Genomic DNA, 23,806 nt, shown 5'->3' with positions numbered 1-23,806 from the left:
GTAGTGCCGTCTCCAACTTAACGCAAGCACGTTCAAAAACCTTAATATGTTACGCGATTTGTCATAATTATTTTATGTTATTTGCAATACTTCGAGGCATAAATGAGTCGATTGAATTAAAATGTAGACAAATCGTAAATGTTTATGTTTTTATGGCACACAATGAAATAAATAAATTGTGTTGGATGGATAGCTATAATAAATCGAAAATATGAACGCAAAAATTGGGAGTTCGGATTGTTTATCGTTTTATTTCGGTGTAGTAGTGTTTTTTCGCAACTGTATTAAAAAACGTCGTTCGTCACACGTGCGAGAATGTCATTCTTCACTCGTCTCGAGACTCATAAGGTAATGACATACTTCTCGCACTTATAACCAAATGTAATATTAAAGTATACTTTTATGTAATCAGGCGAAAACAACACAGTCATGTTAATCTATAGATTATCTATGCATCAGGTCATTCTATTCGAAAACAACATTTTCTGACTTTTTAAGTATGAAGGCATAAAGTTCAATATGTCAGTGATTGTTTTGACATGCAGTAAGGTTCGAATTCGATGACGTCACTACATCGCTGACAGCGTTTTCAGTGGCCAAATTAAATAAAAAATGGCACACATTTTTAATCGAAAATCCGTAGTCGTCTTACACTTTTAATACCCAAAATCTATAAATATTGTTTTTTTTTTATGTCAAATACTAGAAAAGACAATTGATTGTGCCAATTTCGATATGTGTCTAGTAGCCTATTGTAAGTCATTGGGCAGTATTAGGAACTACTTAAAAATTCGAAAACCCAATGAAACTCATTATTTGTAACAACTGCTGTTCTTAGATCGCTATCACTATGTTTGGATCGCTATCCATCTTAGTAACTAGTTATAAGGTACAGCGGGGCAAATCTCGACTGGGGAGCAATTGCAACTACTTAGTCCATTTTTTCCATGATTACACTATGATGTTGATTTCTACATGTATCCACTGAACACGCCTACCATACATAACTGGTGGACACTCTATTTAATAATGCAAACATTGTAAAACATGGAAAAAATGGACCAGTTTCATTGGCCCCCCAGTCGAGATTTGCCCCGCTGTACCTTACCTGATAAACCGGATCTCGTTTACGATATTTCTTCAGGTTCTACTTTTTGTACAAAACACAGCAAAATGGAGTGTACAAGTTTCTAATGGGTTATCAACGCGGATGTGACGCTCCTTGAGTTGCAGGCAGGTTGCGTCCGTAGGTTACGGTGACCGCTTTCCATCAGGCGGAGCGTATGCTTGTTAGCCACCGACTAAGTATAGAAAAGTAATAAAACGGAAATTGTAGGATTTGTATGACATAGCTCTCCCCTGATCTAACATTTTGGTAAAGGCACTTATGGGTTTACATGTGGTCCTTCGAGCCGGATACAAAACAGTTAGCTCATATAACTATTACAGATTATGAAAACTTTCAGCGAAAAATAATGTTTTTTTTATATGTATGATTTATTATACAGTTAATTCGGATTTTTATGTATATTTCTAGGCTTGTATTTTAATTAACTACAGGACAGGATTAAATTATTCTTTATTCTATTACATAGGTACATAATTACTGGTTATAAGCAATATGGTGGTGGTTGGTCACAAAACAATTCAGAGTCAACCTACACTAGTATTTCGCGAGTGACCACATGAAGTCAACTGAACCAAAAAACTACAATAATATCGTGTAACCTTCTGAAAAAGTGGAGGAAAAAGCATAATTTGTAGAATTGTTACAATCACTTATCAACATTTTAAATTAGTAATCCTCAGTTTGATCATAAGTGACAACCAAACCAAGAGCTTTGGTTGTATCAAATTAGCAGTTGATCGCATCAAGACTTGAAAGAATCAGCATGCGATCAAATAAAGTGTTGATTTGACGTGAAATCGAAATTCAAGAGTTGAACATGTTGATCAAGAGGTATGGCTGCACCTCAATGCGACGTTAGTGCAACCGCACAACAACGCCATTTTGAATAGCGTTGAGCACACACCGCCACTCAGGAGACGCTAGTGTAGGGAATAGTTGACATTAGGAGTATTGGGGTGGCCCTCAGTGTAAACAATTCAAAGGCCCGTGTGTTGCTGTATGAAGTTCCTTATGGTAGGCGCGGCGATGTCTGCGAATACACTAGGAGAAAGTGGCTGTGCGCAGCCGCGGCCGAACGACACGATCCCCACTGCCATCCCGTCCTGGATCGCGGCACCCCCGGAATCGCCCTGGAATACACACAGTACCGTCAGAATCTTATACCTTTAAACGAGCAATTCTTGTATGTACATATACCGACGATCTCGGAAACCGCTCAAACGATTTCGCTGAAATTTGTTATGTGGGGGTTTTCGGGGGTGGAAAATCGATGTAGCGTAGCCTTAGATCTCGGACAACGCGAATTTTCGAGTTAGTAAACGTCAAATATGTCGTTAATTTCGCGGCCCGCTTAGCTCAGTCGTACGAGGTCGGTCTAATGTTCGCAGACAGATCGCAGATGTCAGGGTTTCGAATCCCGGCTAGAAATTAAGTTTTTTTTTGTATTTATAAGAGTTTTTTTTATGTAAAGACATGTCATAATAAAATAGAACCGAGCGAAGCTCGTTCGCCTAGATATTAGAATATACGTATTGTAACAGCCAAAGCGTCACTAAGTGTAAGACCTAACGCTCGGAGCGAAGCGTTCAGCGGGGCGGACGAGCGTGCGTCTACTCTACGCAAAAATCGACTCAGGATACTTGTATGAGCTTCAATTGTTTGACATGTACGTCGCACGCCCCGCTCCGCTGCACGCCTAATATGAGCGCGCACTCAGACCTTACATTAACATAGGTGTGTTTAACTTTTACAACAAATTACCTTGGCATTATTAGATAGATGTTCCTGGAATGTGGTTACAAAGTATGGTCGCATTAGATCCGTATCGACTTTGGTATGATCAATTTCTAATAGGTAAGATACTTATAAAATTATCTTGAAATTCCGAGGTATGTCGTAAAACGTAAAAATATAATTCAATAAGTCGACAAAGGCCCGCTACGCGGGGCTTCAGTTTATGGTCAGTTTATTTTAAATTATTGAGCTTGCGACGCTACCTAAATGACTTTGTCTTGCCTATCTACTGATTTTATGTGACTACCGTCAAAATATTACAACTTTACGATCTACCTAACTGTACAGTCAAGGTATTAAACATAGATGCAGACAATACCTTGATTGTACGATTAGCCGCCGACATAAGCAGTAAGTCCATTTATAATAACAAAAAAAACCCACACACACATTTAAGTGACTTACCTGACAAGTTCCCTGGCCGCCTAAGAAGAAATTGCCGCCGCACCACATGTTCTTTGTTAGGATCCCCGGGTATGACGCAAGACAGGCTGCGAAGTACACCACGGGGATCTCGACGTCCATCAACCTCTCAGGAATGGAAGACGCACCTTGCTGAAAACGAAACCAGACAAAGTTAAATGAGTAGTCTACTCTAGATAATATTGAGCCCAAAATCCACTTGTCTTATGTACAATAAAGTGTTTACATACATAGGTATAGGTACATACATACATACACTTTCAAAGTTACCTTTTTCAGGAAATGGTAGGTTGGTTGGTATTCAACAAAATTGAATCTTCCAAGATGACCATTGTATTCCGACATTTTTTAGACGCCCGAAGTCAGCAAAGTATCTAAGATCAGTTTGATGCGGACTAATAAATACGCCAAAGTTTTCAAAAGTTCTTGCCGTCAGAGAAGGTCCTTGACAAGAGAAGGATCGGTTGTAAGTTGTAACATTAATACCAACACAATATTTACCTTGGTCCTCCCCCAGCCGCTGACCATGATCTTAGTCCCTCCCCTCATAGGTCTCCCAACCTTCGGAAGAGGTATCGGCTCCATGGTTTCAGAGAAGGTGATGGGGTCCACGGTCTTCATGACCGCCACGTCCTTATCGAAAGGGGGATCATCGTATTCTGGGTGGGGATGACTTCGGCTATGGGGATTATAGTGCCATTTTTCCGGGAGGCGCTCCCTGCTCGAAGGACAACTGTGGTTGGGTCCACACTGAAATATTGTAATTTAAATTATTGTAACAAAATTATTTGTTCCTCATCTCACCCGTTAATACAAAGCAGGATAAAGAGAAAGGATAGATGGATAATTGAGATCATGCGAGCGTTTTTAGGGTTCCGTACTAAAAAGGTACATAAAACTTTTTACTTAAAAAAATACAACGGACTTCAAAAAGGAAGAGATAAAATATTATCACTGTGCCACTGGCACTGGCGGTATCCTAAAAAATCAAAACACTCGTAAATCATCATAATCATATACTCGTACCTATGAAGTTTACAGTCACATTGTATGGAGCAAGTGAACAGTGCTCCCAAACGCTTACTATAAGGAAGGATGATAATGTTTTGGAATGTGCATATCAGGTAGCTTTTTTGGCATGCTGGTTTACTCAACATTCTTATAAAAGACAGATTAATCGCAAAAAAAGTTACGTAATATTTTTTTTGGATACAATCTTCTGGCGATATAGTAATCTCAAATGACCTTAAAGTCCATAGTCCAGTCTGTGATCAATCAAACTTCCAATCAAGTTGACCCTGACTTTAGTCGGGTCGCAATTTAACTTGGTAGCAATTCTCCGTATATTCGGTTGGACTCCAATAAGGTCATGTTTGTCGGACGACATGTTCCTGTTAGTGTAGAATGGACCTAAATTCTACAACATAAAATCAGTCAATTTCGTCTTCAGTGCCCTATAAAACTTTGAAGAAGCCACACATTCAGTTGAAATCCCAATTAAAGAAACACTATTTTTAAACATCACATCGTATTCCTAAGGAAGAGGATAAATGAAGGAAGATGCGTCGTACATTGCTTCTAGTGCTAGTGTTATGGGTGTCCATCGCCGCTTCGGATCCTGTTGACTGCAACATCTGTCTCCGTGGAAAAGCAGAGTGGAAAGTGGAAAGCAGCCTGGCAAGAGCAGCTTTCTTCGACAATACAAATATACTCGAAACATAATAGTAGTAGGATACCCCCGTTACCAGCCCGGGTCTGGGGCCTGCTCCCAGGACCCCACCACCGCCCATCCATGGTCTTGCTAAACCTAAAAAAAAAAAAAAAAAAAAAAAAAAAAAAAAAAAAAAACTAATAGCCCCCATTTAGATTCATTGCGCTGGGTCTCGACGCTCTCAGAAGCCTCCTTCTAGTATTTACAGAATACGTTCTTTACACAATACACCTTGTGCACGACGGTCACAAAAGGATTACCGACCCTTTCTATTGTTCGATCTGGACTCGGCGCTAGACCATTGTTACCCTACCCAGCTACCTGGCAGTGTCATGCACACCTTTTCCTTGTGTCTCATACTGATAGGTATTTTATAATTAATTTTTAGTATAACTTTGTGATCATATGGATTGCGATTCTAACCTAACCTAACCTAATTAAAATACCTAACTTTTCCATTCGTAACCTAACCAAATTTAATTAAAACCTACTCTTAGTTAACCTAAGTAGTCTAGACTTACCTTTATGAAACCTAACTGAGTTTCACCTACTTTTATTTTTATTTCTATAAATGTAGGTATTTATGAAATGTATTATAATTACGTTTTAACTTAAGAACTTCTGAGTTACATTTAAGTTTATCCAAATACCTAAACTTAACGATCCTATCTAGCGTATCTTTCTTTTTCTCGAATATTTATGATATCTTATACCTATTTCTATCATACATCTCTTTGTTGTATTACCAAATTTGTACATATGATTAATAAGTCAATTTTTGATTACGTCTTAATAAAAGTTAATTTCCCATCTTATCAAACTTTTTTTTTTTACATATATTTCAATGTTTTGTATCTGAATAAACCTCGGTAATTTTGTGAAGTTGCGTTTTTGCTTAATTGCTTTATTTATTGTACCTTCTTTGAATAATTTACTTACCTATGTCTATTATTATTTTTTATGACTTGTGTATTGTTTAAGAGAATGCATACTTTCAATAAACTTGTTAAGACGTGAGAAACTGAGAACCGGTTAAAACATGTTTAAGGCTAATTCTATGTGAATAAAAATGTCTTTTGTGCATTTTTAAAGATAATATATATTTATTGTTTCCGTTTATTTGAATAATTCGGGTTTTAGGTAAAGAGATCCTTCGACGAACATGTCAAGGCATGATACTTTGTATTCATATTTAACAAAGCATTAACTGGTGTAAACATGTTTTAGACTAACGCACCGGTAATTCTTGTGACTTGAATTTTTTATTGTAACAACTTAGTTGCTTTATTATAGATGTTTATTGTATTGTAAAATGACAAAAAGTTTATTGTTTGCGTTCAGGTATAAGATGAACTGGTTGAAACAAGATTTATGGTACGTTCCCCTGCTCTCTACCATATTACGAGTATAAAAGCCAAAGAGAGTCGAGGCTGAATAAGTATTCCTGTAGAGGCAGCCTTCTGTACCAGAGCTCCTTGTATCTAGTGTGGTATATAGAGAAGTGGAGTGTGCGTTTAAAAGTGAAGTGTTTATAGACAGATCCAACAATGGACGTGAGTATGTTTTTCTTTTTAAATTACTGTAACCCATATTGCCTTTTTATAATATTGTTTCGTCTAGTGTTCTTTGTATTTAATTAATAGAATTGTTAATAGTGTTTAAAATATTGTCTTTCATTGTTTCAGTTCTCTGAAAATACTTTCAAGAACTATTACTACCCGGAAAATCAGGGTGATTCAACCGATGAGGAAGGTACAGCTGGTTTCAAAGTTAAGCAAGCCCTCGCAAAGAAACGTCCTGGAAATAATATTGACAGCTTCTTTGAACGACCTAAAAAGCAGTGTAAAACCTTGAAACGGTCTTCGAATGTAAGCAAAAGTTCGCCAGAAGGCGTGGCTAATTTATCATCTGGACAAGATGATGGGGCGTATTCATCTCACTTAATTAAAATAGAGATATATGATATGCAAACAATCAAAAACATCCCACCCACGGAACACTGGAAGCACGCGGACGTCAGACTGAAGTATTTTGCGTTGGAAGACGACTTGGAATTACAAAATACGCGAAATATTGTATATAATATTACAAAACAATTAGCTTCTAAGGACACATGTGTAAAATATTTTATAGATAATAAGAAACAGTGATAAATATAATTTTTAACGATAGCAGTAGGATAGTGTTAAAGTGTTTCACATTTCTTATCTTTCCTTTTTATGATTTAAGTAAATTTCCTTGTAAGATATTCTTTTGCATTGTTTCACATTAAAAATGACGAAAAGTGTTAAGTCGGTCCACTACATTTGTTAATATGTAATAACCCTCTTTGTTTTATAAAATGTATACTCTTTATTGAATTACTTAACGCAGAAACTCAATGTGGGGAGGCGGCCTCGTTTGACAATGGATTCTCTGAACTGTGATGTTTATGATGCGGAACTTATAAGACTCTGTGAAGTAATCGAACTAGATGAAGAGTTATATGAAGCCGCCCGACTTGTGAGCCAATGTCACGGAGAGACGTAAGTTATTTTCACTTAAAATATTCATGTTCCTGCATGTTCAAACCATTTAACGAATACCTGCTTCATGTTGAGTTTTAACTTGTTATGACCGGATCTTGTTTCTACTTGTAGCGATTATTCCATTACCTGCTGAACAATAGGATAGTTTTTTAACGAGGCGATACTTGATCTTATTGTTACGTTGATGGTAAGGTGGGAGAGCCCACATATATAAACGGGGTATCTGAGATTGTTATCATTCAGTGTTTTACCACCGTGCTTCAATAATTGTAATACTTATTTGTGACGTTCATTTCCAAAATGGTTTTTACTTACTATCATATTGGTCCCACTTTACCTCGTGACAAGATTGCACAATTAAGTAAAGAATTTATTTTAAAATGTTTCCATAACAGTATAAGGCTCTGGTACACAGAAAATAAGTTACCTTCTACATTAGTGGAAGATTTTGATATTAAACCATACTTTACACCATGTAGTGGTCATTATATCAACGATTCCAAGAAGAAAACTGTATCTGAAGATGTAATTGACGGTGTTTTAATGATGCAAGCCTATTGTCAGCAGTGTCGAAAAGATTTGAGTTAGTATAAATGAAGTAACATTTAAATATTTTTAATTATATCTCGCATCAGAGTATTTATAAATGTATATGTTTTCGTTGTTTTAGATCTTCTCAAATAGGAGGTGGATTGAAAAGGTCGGCTACAGTTTTAGAGACAGAAGAAGAAGAAGTATCTGTTAAGAAAAGTCGCCTAGCTGTTGAGCCTACATCATCAACGTCATCTAAACCAACCCCTTCTGTCATTGTAAGTACAAATAATAATGCTGAAATTGAATGTTCTGTATGTAAAAAGTTAGTGTCTAAAAGATATTTTAAAAATCATTTAAACAGTAATCTTCATAAAAATAATGTTATAAGATCTGACTTAGAATGGATTGATGTTCAATTAATTGAGAATGCGTTTAAGAATAGGGTGGCCACTTATAGAATACTACTTAATGAAAAAGTTTACCAACCTTTTACACCTGAAACTATTTTACAAAAGAATAGAGATAAAATCTTTGCATTATTGGATCGTTCCCTTGGTAATCATTTTGCATTGAAAGTTAACTTTATTCTAAATGCCGATTTTACACAAGAGAGCAAACAAATCAATAATACTTTTGATTTCCAACTATGTAACAATATTATTGATACTAGTAGCGACAAGGATGAAATTTTCGAGTCCGTGGTTAAGGATATATTAACAAAATTATCTAACTTTGAAAGAAAAGACAGTGGGTGGGGTTTAGTAAAATTTAACTATCTAGATGTTAATGTTAACAAATTTAATCCGTTGCGCGGTTCTTCTTATATTGAGTTACCACGAGATATTCAAAATAAAAAAGCAGTTATTAATGTAAAAAATAGTGATCAAGAATGTTTTAGATGGGCAGTATTGTCAGGATTATACCCCCAACAAACCATCGTTCAAACTGTACTAAATCGTATATTGTTCATAAAAATAAATTGAATTTTAGAGATTTAACTTTTCCAATAAAATTGGGGGATATTCCAAAATTTGAAAATTATAATAATATGAGCATAAACGTTTTTGGAATTGAATACAATTCTCAAAATAAAAAACATGATATAGTAGGGCCATTGCATTTAACAAAGTGTAGAAAAGATATCCATTTGAACTTATTGTATATATCCAAAAATAGTAACGGACATTATTGCTTTATCAAAAACTTATCTAGATTAGTATCTAAGCAATTATCAAATACACAGCATGCTGTTCATATTTGCGATGGATGCTTATCCAACTTCACAACTCATGAAAATTTAATGAAACATCAAAGAAACGATTGTTTCCATGTTTGCACACATTTACCTTCAGAACAAGATAAAAAGAAAAACTGGTTCAATGAAAACGTTCCCACCAATGAAGTTACCTTCGATAATTACGAACGTAAATTAAGGGTGCCTTTTGTTGTTTATGCTGATTTTGAAGCCTTTTTAAACCCAATAGCAACACAGTCAAATAACCCTACAACATCTTCTACTACAAATATTTAAAAACATGAGGTATATAGTTTTGGATATTATATTAAGTGTTCTTATAATGATAAATTGTCTGTGTATAGAACATACAAAGGTAAAGATTGCACCCAGGTATTTATGAAGTACATAGAAAAAGATTTAAAAAGCATTTGTAAGAGGAATACTTTCGGAAAAACTCCATTGCCTTTATCCACTGAAAATAATAAACATATTGCTCAGAGTAGGACATGTTACATTTGTGATAGAAATTTAAATAGTGATTCTATCATTTCCTACAATTTCCATACTGGTCTTTACGAAGGCGTAGCACATACATTTTGTTCTGAAAAATACAAAGCACCTCAATTTATACCTGTATTTTTTCATAATTTGAGTAACTATGATAGTCATTTCATAGTACATGGACTTGGTTTGGTGGAAGGGGACATTGAATTGATTCCACAGAACAAAGAAAAATACATTTCATTTTCTAAGAAGTTACAAATAAATAATCGCACAATCAAATTGAGGTTTGTAGATTCACTTAAATTTATGCCCAGCAGTCTTGATAAACTAGCAAAAAACTTGTTTCCTAAACAATTTCATGAATTAAAATTGAATTTCACTTGTGAGGACGATTTTAAACGCTTATTACGAAAGGGTGTGTATCCGTATGAATACATGACATCATACGATTCTTTAAAGTTAACTGATCTTCCCTCTAAAGACAATTTTTTTAGTTCTTTGACTGATAGTCACATCTCAGAAGATGATTATAATCATGCAAAAGATGTTTGGTCCCACTTTCGTTGCAAAAATATGGGCGATTATTCCGATTTATACCTAAAAACAGATGTTTTGTTACTGGCTGACGTATTTGAAAATTTTAGAAACCTTTGTCTTAAGACCTATGGTTTAGATCCCGCTCATTATTATACTGCTCCAGGATTAAGTTGGGATGCAATGTTATTTACTACAAAAATAAAATTAGAACTCCTAACTGATATAGATAAAATATCATTCATTGCAAAAAATATTCGAGGTGGCATATCGCAATGTAGTAACAGATATGCGAAAGCTAATAATAAATTTATGGATGATTTTGATTCAAACATACCATCGTCCTATCTTATGTATTTTGATGCAAACAACCTTTACGGATGGGCTATGTCTCAATGTCTCCCTACAGGTAAATTTGAATGGGTTCATGTAGATACAGACTTCAATATAGCCGATGACGCTGATCATGGTTTCATATTAGAAGTTGACCTCGAATACCCTAACGAAATTCATGACTCACATTCAGATTTACCATTCTGTCCTGAAAACGTTTGTTTGGGTAATTGTAAAGAAAAAAAACTGATTCCTAATTTAAATAGAAAAACTAATTATGTAATTCATTATCGAAATCTAAAACAGTGTTTGAAGAATGGTTTGGTATTAAGTAAAATACATCGCATTCTTAAATTTCAGCAGTCTATGTGGTTAAAAAGTTACATAGATTTAAATACCCACATGAGATCGCTGGCATCATCTGATTTTGAAAAAGATTTTTTTAAACTAATGAACAATTCAGTGTTCGGTAAGACTATGGAAAATGTTGCAAAACGTGTAAACGTCAAATTATTAAATCACTGGGAAAATCGAGGGAAATCGCAAGGGGTTCAGTCTTTGATAGCTAGACCTGAGTTCCACAGTCTATCCATATTCTCAGAGAATTTAGTAGCTGTTCAATTGAAAAAAACTAAAGTCTTTTATAATAAACCGATTTATTTGGGGTTTTGTGTATTAGATATATCAAAAACTTTAATGTATGACTTTCACTACAACTACATGAAAATCAAATATCCTAACAAACTCAAACTTCTTTATACAGATACAGATAGTTTAATTTATCAAATTTTCACTAAAAATTTTTATGCAGATATAAAACAAGATCTTAATTTCTATTTTGATACATCTGACTATCCTCCTATCAATAAATATAATTTCCCACTTATAAATAAAAAGCGATTAGGATTTTTCAAAGATGAAAATAATGGTAGAATTTTAAAAGAGTTCGTTGGTCTAAAATCTAAAATGTATGCCTTAGATGTTGAAAAGTATGATGAGAATGATGACAAAAAAGGTAAATATGGTGTTTTATCAAAAGCTAAAGGAGTCAATGTATGTGTTACAAAGAAATTTACTCTAAATAATTTCAAAACATGTTTATTTAATAAAAATGTGCAACGTGCTCAAATGCTAAGATTTAAATCTATAAAACATGTAATATTCACTCAAAAAATTAATAAAATATCATTATCTCATGATGATACAAAACGTTACTTATTAGAAAACACTTGTGACACCCTTGCGTGGGGACATTGTAAAATAAAAAAATAATTTAAATTTTGTCATGTAAATGACAGAACATTCAAATTCGAATTATTGTTTGTAATATATATTTTTTATGTAAATTTGAATAGTTAACTTAAATTTAATTGTAAATTATATTTTAATTAATTGTCTAATTTAACATTTATTCGTGTTTTGGCATAAGAATATTGTAAACATAGATTTATTGTTTTTTATGTTTAAATTTAAATTGGTGGTTGGGTATATAAAATGTAACAATAGATTATAAAGAAAAGTGTTAATATCAAAATAAATATACATATTTTTTATCAGGTTTTTTTTTTTTTTACTCTACTTTAGTTTAAATAGTAATATGTTTATTGAATAGCACCATTTAATGTCTATCCGCATTCATATCAACACTGTTAAACATATTACAGCATTCAAAGATGATTCATTTTTATCATCCTTTCACTACCATTGTCGCAGGTCCCAGTGGGTGTGGCAAAACTCAATTTGTTACAAATTTTTTGAATAATACTAAAGAGATATGTAACATAGAATTTGATGAAATTATTTGGTGTTATGATGAAATGCAACCTCTTTATAATCTAGAAAATGTAAATTATAGTCAAGGAATACCAGATTTTTCAATTTTCGATGGGAAAAAACCTAAACTTCTAATAATAGATGATTTAATGAGAGAATCAGATGGACGAGTTGTTGATATTTTTACTAAAGGAAGTCATCATAGAAATTTAAGTGTTTTTTATATAACACAAAACATATTTCATCAAGGAAGAGGTCAACGTGATATTTCACTGAACACAAGCTACATTGTATTTTTTAAGAACCCTAGAGATAAAACTCAAATACGATACCTGTCACGACAAGTTTGTCCTGAAAACTCAAAATTCGTGGATGAAGCCTACAAAGATGCTACAAAGGATGCTCATGGTTACCTTATGATTGATCTGAAACAAAATACAAATGACATATGTCGTTTTAAAACAAAAATATTTCCATTTGATGGACATTGCACAGTGTATGTACCCAAAAAAGGATTTAAATATGATAAAAATCAACAAATTTTAGTCAGTTCTACATGATGCATGCAAGAGTAAACACATATAAACATTTATTAGAAGCATTGCACTTGCTTAAACCCAAATATCGTACTGCATTACTTAAATCTTGTGATGATGAAGAGATCAACATTATATGCGAGTGCATTTATAATGTTCTGAATGGGAAAATTCCTTTAGAAAAAAAGGAAAAACAAAGTTAAAAAAGTACAAAGACATATTAAGGAAATTAGTTTCAAAAGGTAAACATAAATTAAGAAAAACGGTTATAATTCAAAAAGGAGGTGCCTTTTTACCTATTATTTTAGGAGCAGTTCTAAGTGCCTTAGTTAACTCTTTATCATAAATAAACAAAATGGAAAACACGAAAAAAATGTTATTAGTTGAATCGGACTTTATTGAAAAGTTGAAACGCAATGAGAACCCTCCTGAAAATTCCTCATCTCGGCTAGATGAAGAAATGCAAAAAATTCTCAAAAGTAAAATGAACGATCGTGAAAAATGGATGCTTTATTCTCAAGCATTGCAGCGGTTTCTACATTTTATTGAAACAGATCGAAAACCGTTTAAGATACCTATAGTAATGGAGGGGTTCGATCAATTCAACAAAGAAAGTAATGATATCATAAATTCAAAGATACCCAAAAAGGAGGAGACAGAATATAAGGAATCAGCGAAAGGTGATGTAACTGAGATAGCTGCACCATCTTTGTTTAACACGACACCTGGTGAAATAAATCAAGAATCAATGCCGATCAGTCCATCAAAAATAATAGAGATATTACCTAAATCTTATGAAAAAAAAAGCTAGAACGCTATTAGATTACATTGTTTTAAGTAAACCTAAAATTTGGTGGAAGCAGACTGGTGAAGTTGTTATAAACAACCAGACTATTCAAAATAGCAATATTACCGATTTGGTGAGCGACACGGTTAGATGTCTTAAACGTCCTAAACCAATTGGGTGGGAAGTGTTTGCTTTACTTTTAAAAGATATCAAAGTTCCTAAGTCATGCATTGGTAATCCTACAAATTTAGCATTTATTAATGACACTCCTTTGATTGAGCCCTTTACCCCCTCTACTTCTATAAGAACACGAGCCTCGTTAGATAAAGAAAACAACACATCTACTCCTCTTACTACACGAGTACAAAAATCATCTGCAAAAACTATAAATTGGGAAAGATGGACTCCTTATTAGATATTAACAGAATCTACTATGATATCTCTCATCCCGCTGGTTATAGCAGTTTAAATAATTTAACAAAGGAAATGAAAGGTCAAATGAATAAAGAAGATGTAAAAAAATGGTTACAATCTCAAGACACGTATACACTACATAAACCTGTTCACAGGCGGTTTACTAGAAATAGATACATTCTATCTAACTTTAATGAACTTTGGCAAGCTGATTTGAGTGACATGAGTACATATAGTCAATTTAATGATGGTTACAAATATATTCTTTGTGTTATCGATGTATTCAGTAAATATGCTTTTGCAAGAGCCATGAAGAAGAAGGATTCAGCAACAGTTAAACATTGTTTTGAAAGCATATTTACTGAAGCCAACTCAGTTCCTCGTCATATCCAATCTGATAAAGGTACGGAATTCGTTTCAAAGGTGGTAAGAGATTATTTCAAAAGTAAAAATATTAATTATTATACCACTAATAACCCTGATATTAAAGCAAGTATAGTAGAAAGGTTCCAGAGAACTCTTAAAACGAAAATGTGGCGTTACTTCACTCATAAGAATACATATAATTACATAAATGTTCTACAAGATCTTCTTTATTCTTACAACCACAGCTATCATTCAAGCATAAAAATGTGTCCAGTTGATGTTAACTCTAATAATATTATGACTGTTTGGTGTAATTTATATGATCGCAATACAGATAGACAAATCTCACTAGAAACTGCAAAACTAAACGTAGGAGATCATGTTAGAATCACTAAATACAAACATATATTTCAAAAAGGTTACGAAAGTAATTGGAGTGATGAAATATTTATAATTAATTCAATTATTAAAAGATCTCCTCGGATTGTTTATACACTAAGGGATTTGGAAGGCGAACGCATAATTGGGACGTTCTATTCAAAAGAATTACAAAAAGTAACTTACCTCCCCTCCAACGAGTATAAAATTGATAAAATATTACGTTCACGTCGAGTTGCTGGCAGAAAGGAAATACTAGTGAAGTGGCAAGGTTATCCTAATAAATTTAATTCTTGGATACCTGAATCAAGCTTAAAGAAAATATGAGTGATAATAGCTTTTATTTAACTTTGTTAAGTAATAGTTCATCCGATTATTACACAGATAATACGACTGCACATTTTTTAACAAAATTACCAAAGACCATTAAATTGGATGGAGAATGGGTAGTTGGTTTGGTGGAATTTCAATACCCTTGTTCTATGTATAATGTACAAGAGCATGAAAACATAATTTATATAAAGAAAAAAGTGTTTTCGCCTGCTGACAAGACTTCAAAAATTGTGGATATAAAAACTCATATACCAGCCACTACTTACGATAATATAGATCACTTTCTTCAAGCGTTTAATGAAAACCCTCAGTTAAAAAATAATGTAAAATTTCGTTATGATGAACTAACAAAAATGATAGGAGTAACAACATCAAATAAAGATATCACTTCTATCATAACAACCCCAATACTAAGTCTTCAAATGGGTTTTAAACCAAGAACAAATTTGAAACAAATCACATTGGGAAAAAACCCAGCAAATTTATATTTAGGTTTACCATCTCAAATATTTGTTTATACAGATATCATTCATCCACAAGTAGTTGGAGATGTTATAACATCGTTACTTAGAATAATACCTTTAGATCCAACTAAGTTCATTTATGGAGCTTATAAAACACATATTTTCTCACCTGCTCACTATGTACCAGTTTTACGAAGAGAGTTTGATACAATTGAAATAGATATAAGAACAACAACCGGTGTTAGAGTACCATTTCAATTTGGGTCTTCTTGCGTGAAACTACACTTTCAACGTGTAAAATGATGTATAACAGATCATCAACCTCTTGTCCTTACGAACATTATTATTCACACCAAGCCGGCTCTGGTGTAGGAATTGTCTATAAGGGAGTTCCATATCAAAGAGGACATGGTATAGGCAGTTTTTTGGGAGGCCTATTTAGATCCGTACTCCCTTTATTATCTAGTGGTTTAAGAACCATTGGAAAAGAAACTTTAGGAGCAGGAGTTGGACTCTTATCTGATATGGTAAATGCTCGCCCTATAGACAGTTCCATACGATCACGATTCAAGGAAGCAAGTGCAAACCTGAAAAGAAAGGCCGATGAAAAAATTGATTCCCTTATGTCAGGATCTGGGTATAAAATGTCCAATAAAAGAAGGGAACCGCTCATTGCTCTAAAAGCATCGCGACGAAGAGGAAGTAAAAAAAATAAAAAAGATATAAATAACGATATATTTTCAAACTAAATAATGTCATTTTTACATAATCATTCATGTGAGTGTGCGAAATCTGAATTAGATATATTTGCCCTTCCATCAACTCAAACAAGCATTGAAAGCGGACAGTGGATTCATTATAAACCAATTTCATCTTTAAGCGATGACGGTCCAATCGAATTTCAAGTACCTGGATCAGGTGATGACTACATAGATCTATCACACACAATGATACACATTACTGCTAAAGTGTTGAACCAAGATGGTACTAAATTAAAAGCAGATGCTGCAGTTGGACCCACCAATAACTGGTTACATTCTCTTTTTAATCAACTTGATGTATATTTAAATCAAAAACTCATATCACCACCAAACAATACATATGCCTACCGTGCTTATATGGAAAATCTTCTCAACTACGGACCAGCAGCCAAAACAACTCATCTTACTTGTGGATTGTGGTATGAAGATACGCCGGGCTATATGGATACTGTTGACGTTAACAACAAAGGGTTTAACAAAAGGCTGGAATTTATCAAGGAGAGTAAGGAAGTAGAAATGATTGGTCATTTACATGGTGATATATTTAATCAAGAGAAATTCTTAATAAATGGTGTAGAACTACGTATTAAGTTAGTTCGCTCAAAAGAATCATTCAATCTTATTTGCCACCAAGATAAAAAATTCAAAGTACAAATAATGGATGCCAGCCTCATTGTAAGGAGAACGAGAATCAATCCTAGTGTTTTGTTAGCCCATCAAAAAGTATTAGCCACAACAACTGCGAAGTACCCCATTACGAGGGCAGAAGTTAAGGTTCTCACAATACCGACGGGGGTTCAGGGTAAAACATTAGATAATATATTTCTCGGACAAATTCCTAAAAGATGTATTATTGGATTTGTATCAAATTCAGGTTTTAATGGTAATTTAGCATTAAATCCGTTTAATTTTCAACATTATAATATGAATTCATTTAGTTTGTTCGTAGATGGTCATGAAGTTCCTTCTAAAACATTACAACCTTCATTTAGTTCTGGTACAATAGCAGCAGCATATCACACTCTATTTTCTGGAACTGGTATTCATTTCCATAACGAGGGTAATGGAATAAGCAGAACAGATTTTGGTCAAGGTTATTGTTTATTGTGTTTTGATTTAACTCCTGATTTATCTGCTAATTCAACTTCACACTGGAATCTTGTTAGACATGGTAGCGTTCGGATAGAAGTACGTTTTGATTCCGCTCTAACTAGTACCATTAACTGTATTGTGTATGCAGAATTTGATAATATAATTGAAATAAATAAAAATCGTGATGTATCTGTAGATTACAATAGTTAAGAAACATATAAATACCCCGTTCTCTTTAATTTATTTTATTTGGAATTCATCATTGTTTGCATGATCATCAATAATTTGTATATGTTACTTAACTATGGATACTAAAGAAATTCAATTTTGTATGAGGAAACTAAACCCATTGTTTAATTCAAATGTTTTTGCTGCCAACAAAATACCTATTCGGGTTAATCTACCTACCTTTATTGTCAGTAATTTGGACCCTGATTCAAAACCGGGTTCCCATTGGGTTGCTATACACATTGATGTAAATGGTGTAGGTGAATATTTTGACTCCTTTGGCAGGAAACCTTCCGGTTATCATAAGTCATTTCTAGATAGAAATACGAGACGGTGGTTTTACAATAATAAATCACTTCAAAACCATTTCACTTCTGTTTGTGGTGAATATTGTTTAGTTTATTTGTATTTTAAGTTTCATGGAAAATCTATGAAACATAATTATGCTTAACTTGTTTTCTGATAATTCTTTATGTAATGATCTAGTATTACGAAATATGTTTAAGACCTTTTTTGTGAAATAAATAAAAATACGTGTACTGGTAATAATGATTTTTATTTTTAATTCTCACATAGTTACCTTTATAAAACTACAGACATTTGACACCATTTTATTTCTTATTTATTTTGTTTGGAATGTGAAACAATGCAAAAGAATATCTTACAAGGAAATTTACTTAAATCATAAAAAGGAAAGATAAGAAATGTGAAACACTTTAACACTATCCTACTGCTATCGTTAAAAATTATATTTATCACTGTTTCTTATTATCTATAAAATATTTTACACATGTATCCTTAGAAGCTAATTGTTTTGTAATATTATATACAATATTTCGCGTATTTTGTAATTCCAAGTCGTCTTCCAACGCAAAATACTTCAGTCTGACGTCCGCGTGCTTCCAGTGTTCCGTGGGTGGGATGTTTTTGATTGTTTGCATATCATATATCTCTATTTTAATTAAGTGAGATGAATACGCCCCATCATCTTGTCCAGATGATAAATTAGCCACGCCTTCTGGCGAACTTTTGCTTACATTCGAAGACCGTTTCAAGGTTTTACACTGCTTTTTAGGTCGTTCAAAGAAGCTGTCAATATTATTTCCAGGACGTTTCTTTGCGAGGGCTTGCTTAACTTTGAAACCAGCTGTACCTTCCTCATCGGTTGAATCACCCTGATTTTCCGGGTAGTAATAGTTCTTGAAAGTATTTTCAGAGAACTGAAACAATGAAAGACAATATTTTAAACACTATTAACAATTCTATTAATTAAATACAAAGAACACTAGACGAAACAATATTATAAAAAGGCAATATGGGTTACAGTAATTTAAAAAGAAAAACATACTCACGTCCATTGTTGGATCTGTCTATAAACACTTCACTTTTAAACGCACACTCCACTTCTCTATATACCACACTAGATACAAGGAGCTCTGGTACAGAAGGCTGCCTCTACAGGAATACTTATTCAGCCTCGACTCTCTTTGGCTTTTATACTCGTAATATGGTAGAGAGCAGGGGAACGTACCATAAATCTTGTTTCAACCAGTTCATCTTATACCTGAACGCAAACAATAAACTTTTTGTCATTTTACAATACAATAAACATCTATAATAAAGCAACTAAGTTGTTACAATAAAAAATTCAAGTCACAAGAATTACCGGTGCGTTAGTCTAAAACATGTTTACACCAGTTAATGCTTTGTTAAATATGAATACAAAGTATCATGCCTTGACATGTTCGTCGAAGGATCTCTTTACCTAAAACCCGAATTATTCAAATAAACGGAAACAATAAATATATATTATCTTTAAAAATGCACAAAAGACATTTTTATTCACATAGAATTAGCCTTAAACATGTTTTAACCGGTTCTCAGTTTCTCACGTCTTAACAAGTTTATTGAAAGTATGCATTCTCTTAAACAATACACAAGTCATAAAAAATAATAATAGACATAGGTAAGTAAATTATTCAAAGAAGGTACAATAAATAAAGCAATTAAGCAAAAACGCAACTTCACAAAATTACCGAGGTTTATTCAGATACAAAACATTGAAATATATGTAAAAAAAAAAAGTTTGATAAGATGGGAAATTAACTTTTATTAAGACGTAATCAAAAATTGACTTATTAATCATATGTACAAATTTGGTAATACAACAAAGAGATGTATGATAGAAATAGGTATAAGATATCATAAATATTCGAGAAAAAGAAAGATACGCTAGATAGGATCGTTAAGTTTAGGTATTTGGATAAACTTAAATGTAACTCAGAAGTTCTTAAGTTAAAACGTAATTATAATACATTTCATAAATACCTACATTTATAGAAATAAAAATAAAAGTAGGTGAAACTCAGTTAGGTTTCATAAAGGTAAGTCTAGACTACTTAGGTTAACTAAGAGTAGGTTTTAATTAAATTTGGTTAGGTTACGAATGGAAAAGTTAGGTATTTTAATTAGGTTAGGTTAGGTTAGAATCGCAATCCATATGATCACAAAGTTATACTAAAAATTAATTATAAAATACCTATCAGTATGAGACACAAGGAAAAGGTGTGCATGACACTGCCAGGTAGCTGGGTAGGGTAACAATGGTCTAGCGCCGAGTCCAGATCGAACAATAGAAAGGGTCGGTAATCCTTTTGTGACCGTCGTGCACAAGGTGTATTGTGTAAAGAACGTATTCTGTAAATACTAGAAGGAGGCTTCTGAGAGCGTCGAGACCCAGCGCAATGAATCTAAATGGGGGCTATTAGTTTTTTTTTTTTTTTTTTAGGTTTAGCAAGACCATGGATGGGCGGTGGTGGGGTCCTGGGAGCAGGCCCCAGACCCGGGCTGGTAACGGGGGTATCCTACTACTCATAATGTATTATGATGATGATGGCAAACTAAGAGCCATCAATTTCGAAGATAATACCAGCAAACTTATCCCTACAATAAATAAAATTTCAAACAAAATAGCTATCGACGTGGTAACCGGTGATGTATACTATCACAAAGCTTTTCAACCTTATCAACCTAAAACGAATGAAACCGAAATATTAAATGTACCGATTACGGAAAACAAGAAACCTCCAAGAAAATTATGGGCGTACAACGGAACACTATATTTCAATAAAGGCAAGGAATTAGAACTAGAAAAAGGTCTAAACTTTTTCTATGGAACAACTTTAAGCAGAGTAGACGCTCTTGAAACTATTAAAGTATTTGATATGGTCTTTGACGTTTCTTTCGGAAAAAACATACATCAAGTCTGGAACGAAAACATTATACAGCCTGACACAAATCGAAGATAAAAGTGAATTAATACGGGTAGGCCAAAATACATCTCTACTGGGAGCTGAAATGAGTGCAAATGGCAGCGGTGAACTAGTCATATACGATACCATACCAGCAAGCATCTTATACATATACGTATTTAATCAATCGACAGACGAGCTAAAAAACGAGGGTGCCTATTTAGATCCTAAATATGAGGATAGAGTAATGATGGATATGCACGGTAATGTAATTTTAATAAGTAGAAATGGAATGAAATACTATAAAATATCCAATCATCATTGTGTTTTTGAAATTATTGATGGACAAGTTAAAATTAATAAAGTCGTCTCTGATAATTAAGAAAATTAAATGTATCAATGTCTAGAATGCCTTTTTCTTGAATAAATATAAAATAATAATTGGTTTATTTATAAATCATCATCCTCCACGTTATCTGCCACGGTTCATGGGAGCCTGGGGTCCGCTTTGACAACTAATCCCAAGATTTGGCGTAGGCACTAGATTTACGAAAGCGACTTCCATCTGAGCTTTCAACCGCCCACGATCTTGTTCTCATCAACGGATTCGGACCCCCACCAGTGCCCCAGGATGTTTTAAAATGTATGTATATTTGTACCTATGGTCGCAACTTACTCTTGGGCACAATGAGCAGCCGTGAGTATATAGTTCTCGCTGACAATGAACCCTCCACAGAAGTAGCTGTTGTTCACGATGAAGGAGACCTGGTACGGATGGTCCTCGATCCACGCCTCCTGACCGCCCACGATCTTATTGTTATCGTTAACGGCTTCCGACCCCCACCAGTGTCCCAGGATGGGGATTGGCTCGGGGCTTATATCGAATGTTGATAGCTCTGAAAAGAGATTGGAAAATGGGAATCATTTTATTTATCTTATTATAAACTTAATACCGCAAGAGCATGCGCCTACGGGCAACTTTGGTCGCTGCAACTATTTTGTATCTCACATCCAGTCTATACTTCTATAGGTATGGGCTAGTATGAAAGTGCACACACGTGGCACAAAATAGTTGCCCGTGGGCGCATCGCATAGTTAGGACAAGTTAGGATAATCTTCTTAACTTTTAAACGTTACCTATTTCACTGATAGAATTATTAGGTAGAATCAAAAATATTAACAGTAACAACACCTATACATATAGGTACCTTCTGTGTCCATAATACATATTTGTTAAATATTAAACACCTAAAATACTTAAGTGTTTAATAGTAGTATAAGAGATTGGGAAATGGGAATCATTTTATTTATCTTATTATGAACTTAATACCGCAAGAGCATGCGCCTACGGGCAACTTTAGTCGCTGCAACTATTTTGTATCTCACATCCAGTCTATATGCTTTGGGAATTTGGATGTATGATTAAGTTGGGCATAGGTACATTTTTTCTTTCATAATTTATTATGTAGCTATAAGTGAGAACCTGTAATTGGCTTTGTACTTTTATTGTAATTTTTTAGATACATATAGCGCTGTTGGTTTTCCATGAAACAAAATAAAATAAAATAATAATAATTACTCTGGCACACCCATTATGTCAGTAACAAGATAGGGAACTTGACTGTTCTTAAAATAAAATATTTTATACCATGCACGAAATAAAGCATCAGATAAATATAAGAAAAACATGGATAGAAGTTATTTTTAAATCCAATTTCTATACATATTTAATAAGTCAGGTAGATTTTATACATACAAAGTAACTGCATGAGTTGACCGTGACGTCACTCAATTTGATTTCATATTAATTACATATTAGCAAGACGTTTCTCTCCTTTTTCTTGACAAAGTGTGTCTGAGGAAAGCACTGTTAAATAAACATTATAAGATTAGAGTTTTTTTACTTACTGAATGCGCAACATAATGTAATCACTGCTAAAACAATTAAACTGAACTGAGCCACGGCCATTATTGGAACTATGAGTACTAGATCAGTACGGAATAAAACTGGAGCACCTTTTTATATTATCAGTTCCATTCCTCTTGAATATATATCACCCACATATATATATGCTAATTCACTAATTGACAATGTGTCATATTTTATGAGTAGTTAAGGAGAAACTTCTCTTTCATTCGTGTATCATTCAAATATTTTTTAAACACTTTCATTTTTTATAGAAACTTTCGTACAAGTATTTTTTACGTCTATTTGTCTTGAGAGTCTATACCTTTCTAAACTTTTCCTGTGAAGTTGTACATCAAACTACTTCGATTTGAATAAGTAAGTGCACGTATAAATACATAAGCAATTTAAATGTAGACAGTGACAGTAATATCTTCGTGGTTAGAATATGCTTTTCTTTGTTGCCAACGGACATCGGTATCGACAGACTTTACTCAAGACATTTATTATTTATTGAAATTACCTTACGTTTATAGTCACCGGCAACAACATCGTACCTATAAAAAAAGGCTGCATAAATATCTGAAATATGGTTTTTGAAATGGATAGCACACTTATATATTAGGTATCTAAGAAGAAAAGGAAAAAGAAAAGAGAAACAGCGCCCAAACTGTTAGGTACTTTACTACGTACTTATAACCAAAAATATTCCGAGATGTGATGCGAGATGCGATAATGTCTTAATGAAAATCGTGATATCCATAAGTGCGTTTTCACATTATCCGATCCG

General features: G+C 33.6%; 1 protein-coding gene across 1 annotated transcript; it reads right to left on the bottom strand.

Annotated features, from left to right (window-relative positions):
• Window positions 1-1,562: 1,562 nt before the first annotated feature.
• Window positions 1,563-23,137, bottom strand: LOC125228810 (trypsin-3-like). The gene is given in 6 exon segments (XM_048133497.1): window positions 1,563-2,259; window positions 3,329-3,478; window positions 3,848-4,014; window positions 4,017-4,096; window positions 21,787-22,006; window positions 23,019-23,137. Coding segments are annotated over 6 exon segments (831 nt in total). The 5' UTR covers window positions 23,080-23,137; the 3' UTR covers window positions 1,563-2,106.
• Between the last annotated feature and the right edge of the window lie 669 nt (window positions 23,138-23,806).

Source organism: Leguminivora glycinivorella, chromosome 8 (genome assembly GCF_023078275.1).
Source record: "Leguminivora glycinivorella isolate SPB_JAAS2020 chromosome 8, LegGlyc_1.1, whole genome shotgun sequence".
NCBI classification, from domain to species: domain Eukaryota; kingdom Metazoa; phylum Arthropoda; class Insecta; order Lepidoptera; family Tortricidae; genus Leguminivora; species Leguminivora glycinivorella.
The sequence above is the reverse complement of the archived record's forward strand: the minus strand, read 5'-3'. Positions and strand labels throughout refer to the sequence as shown.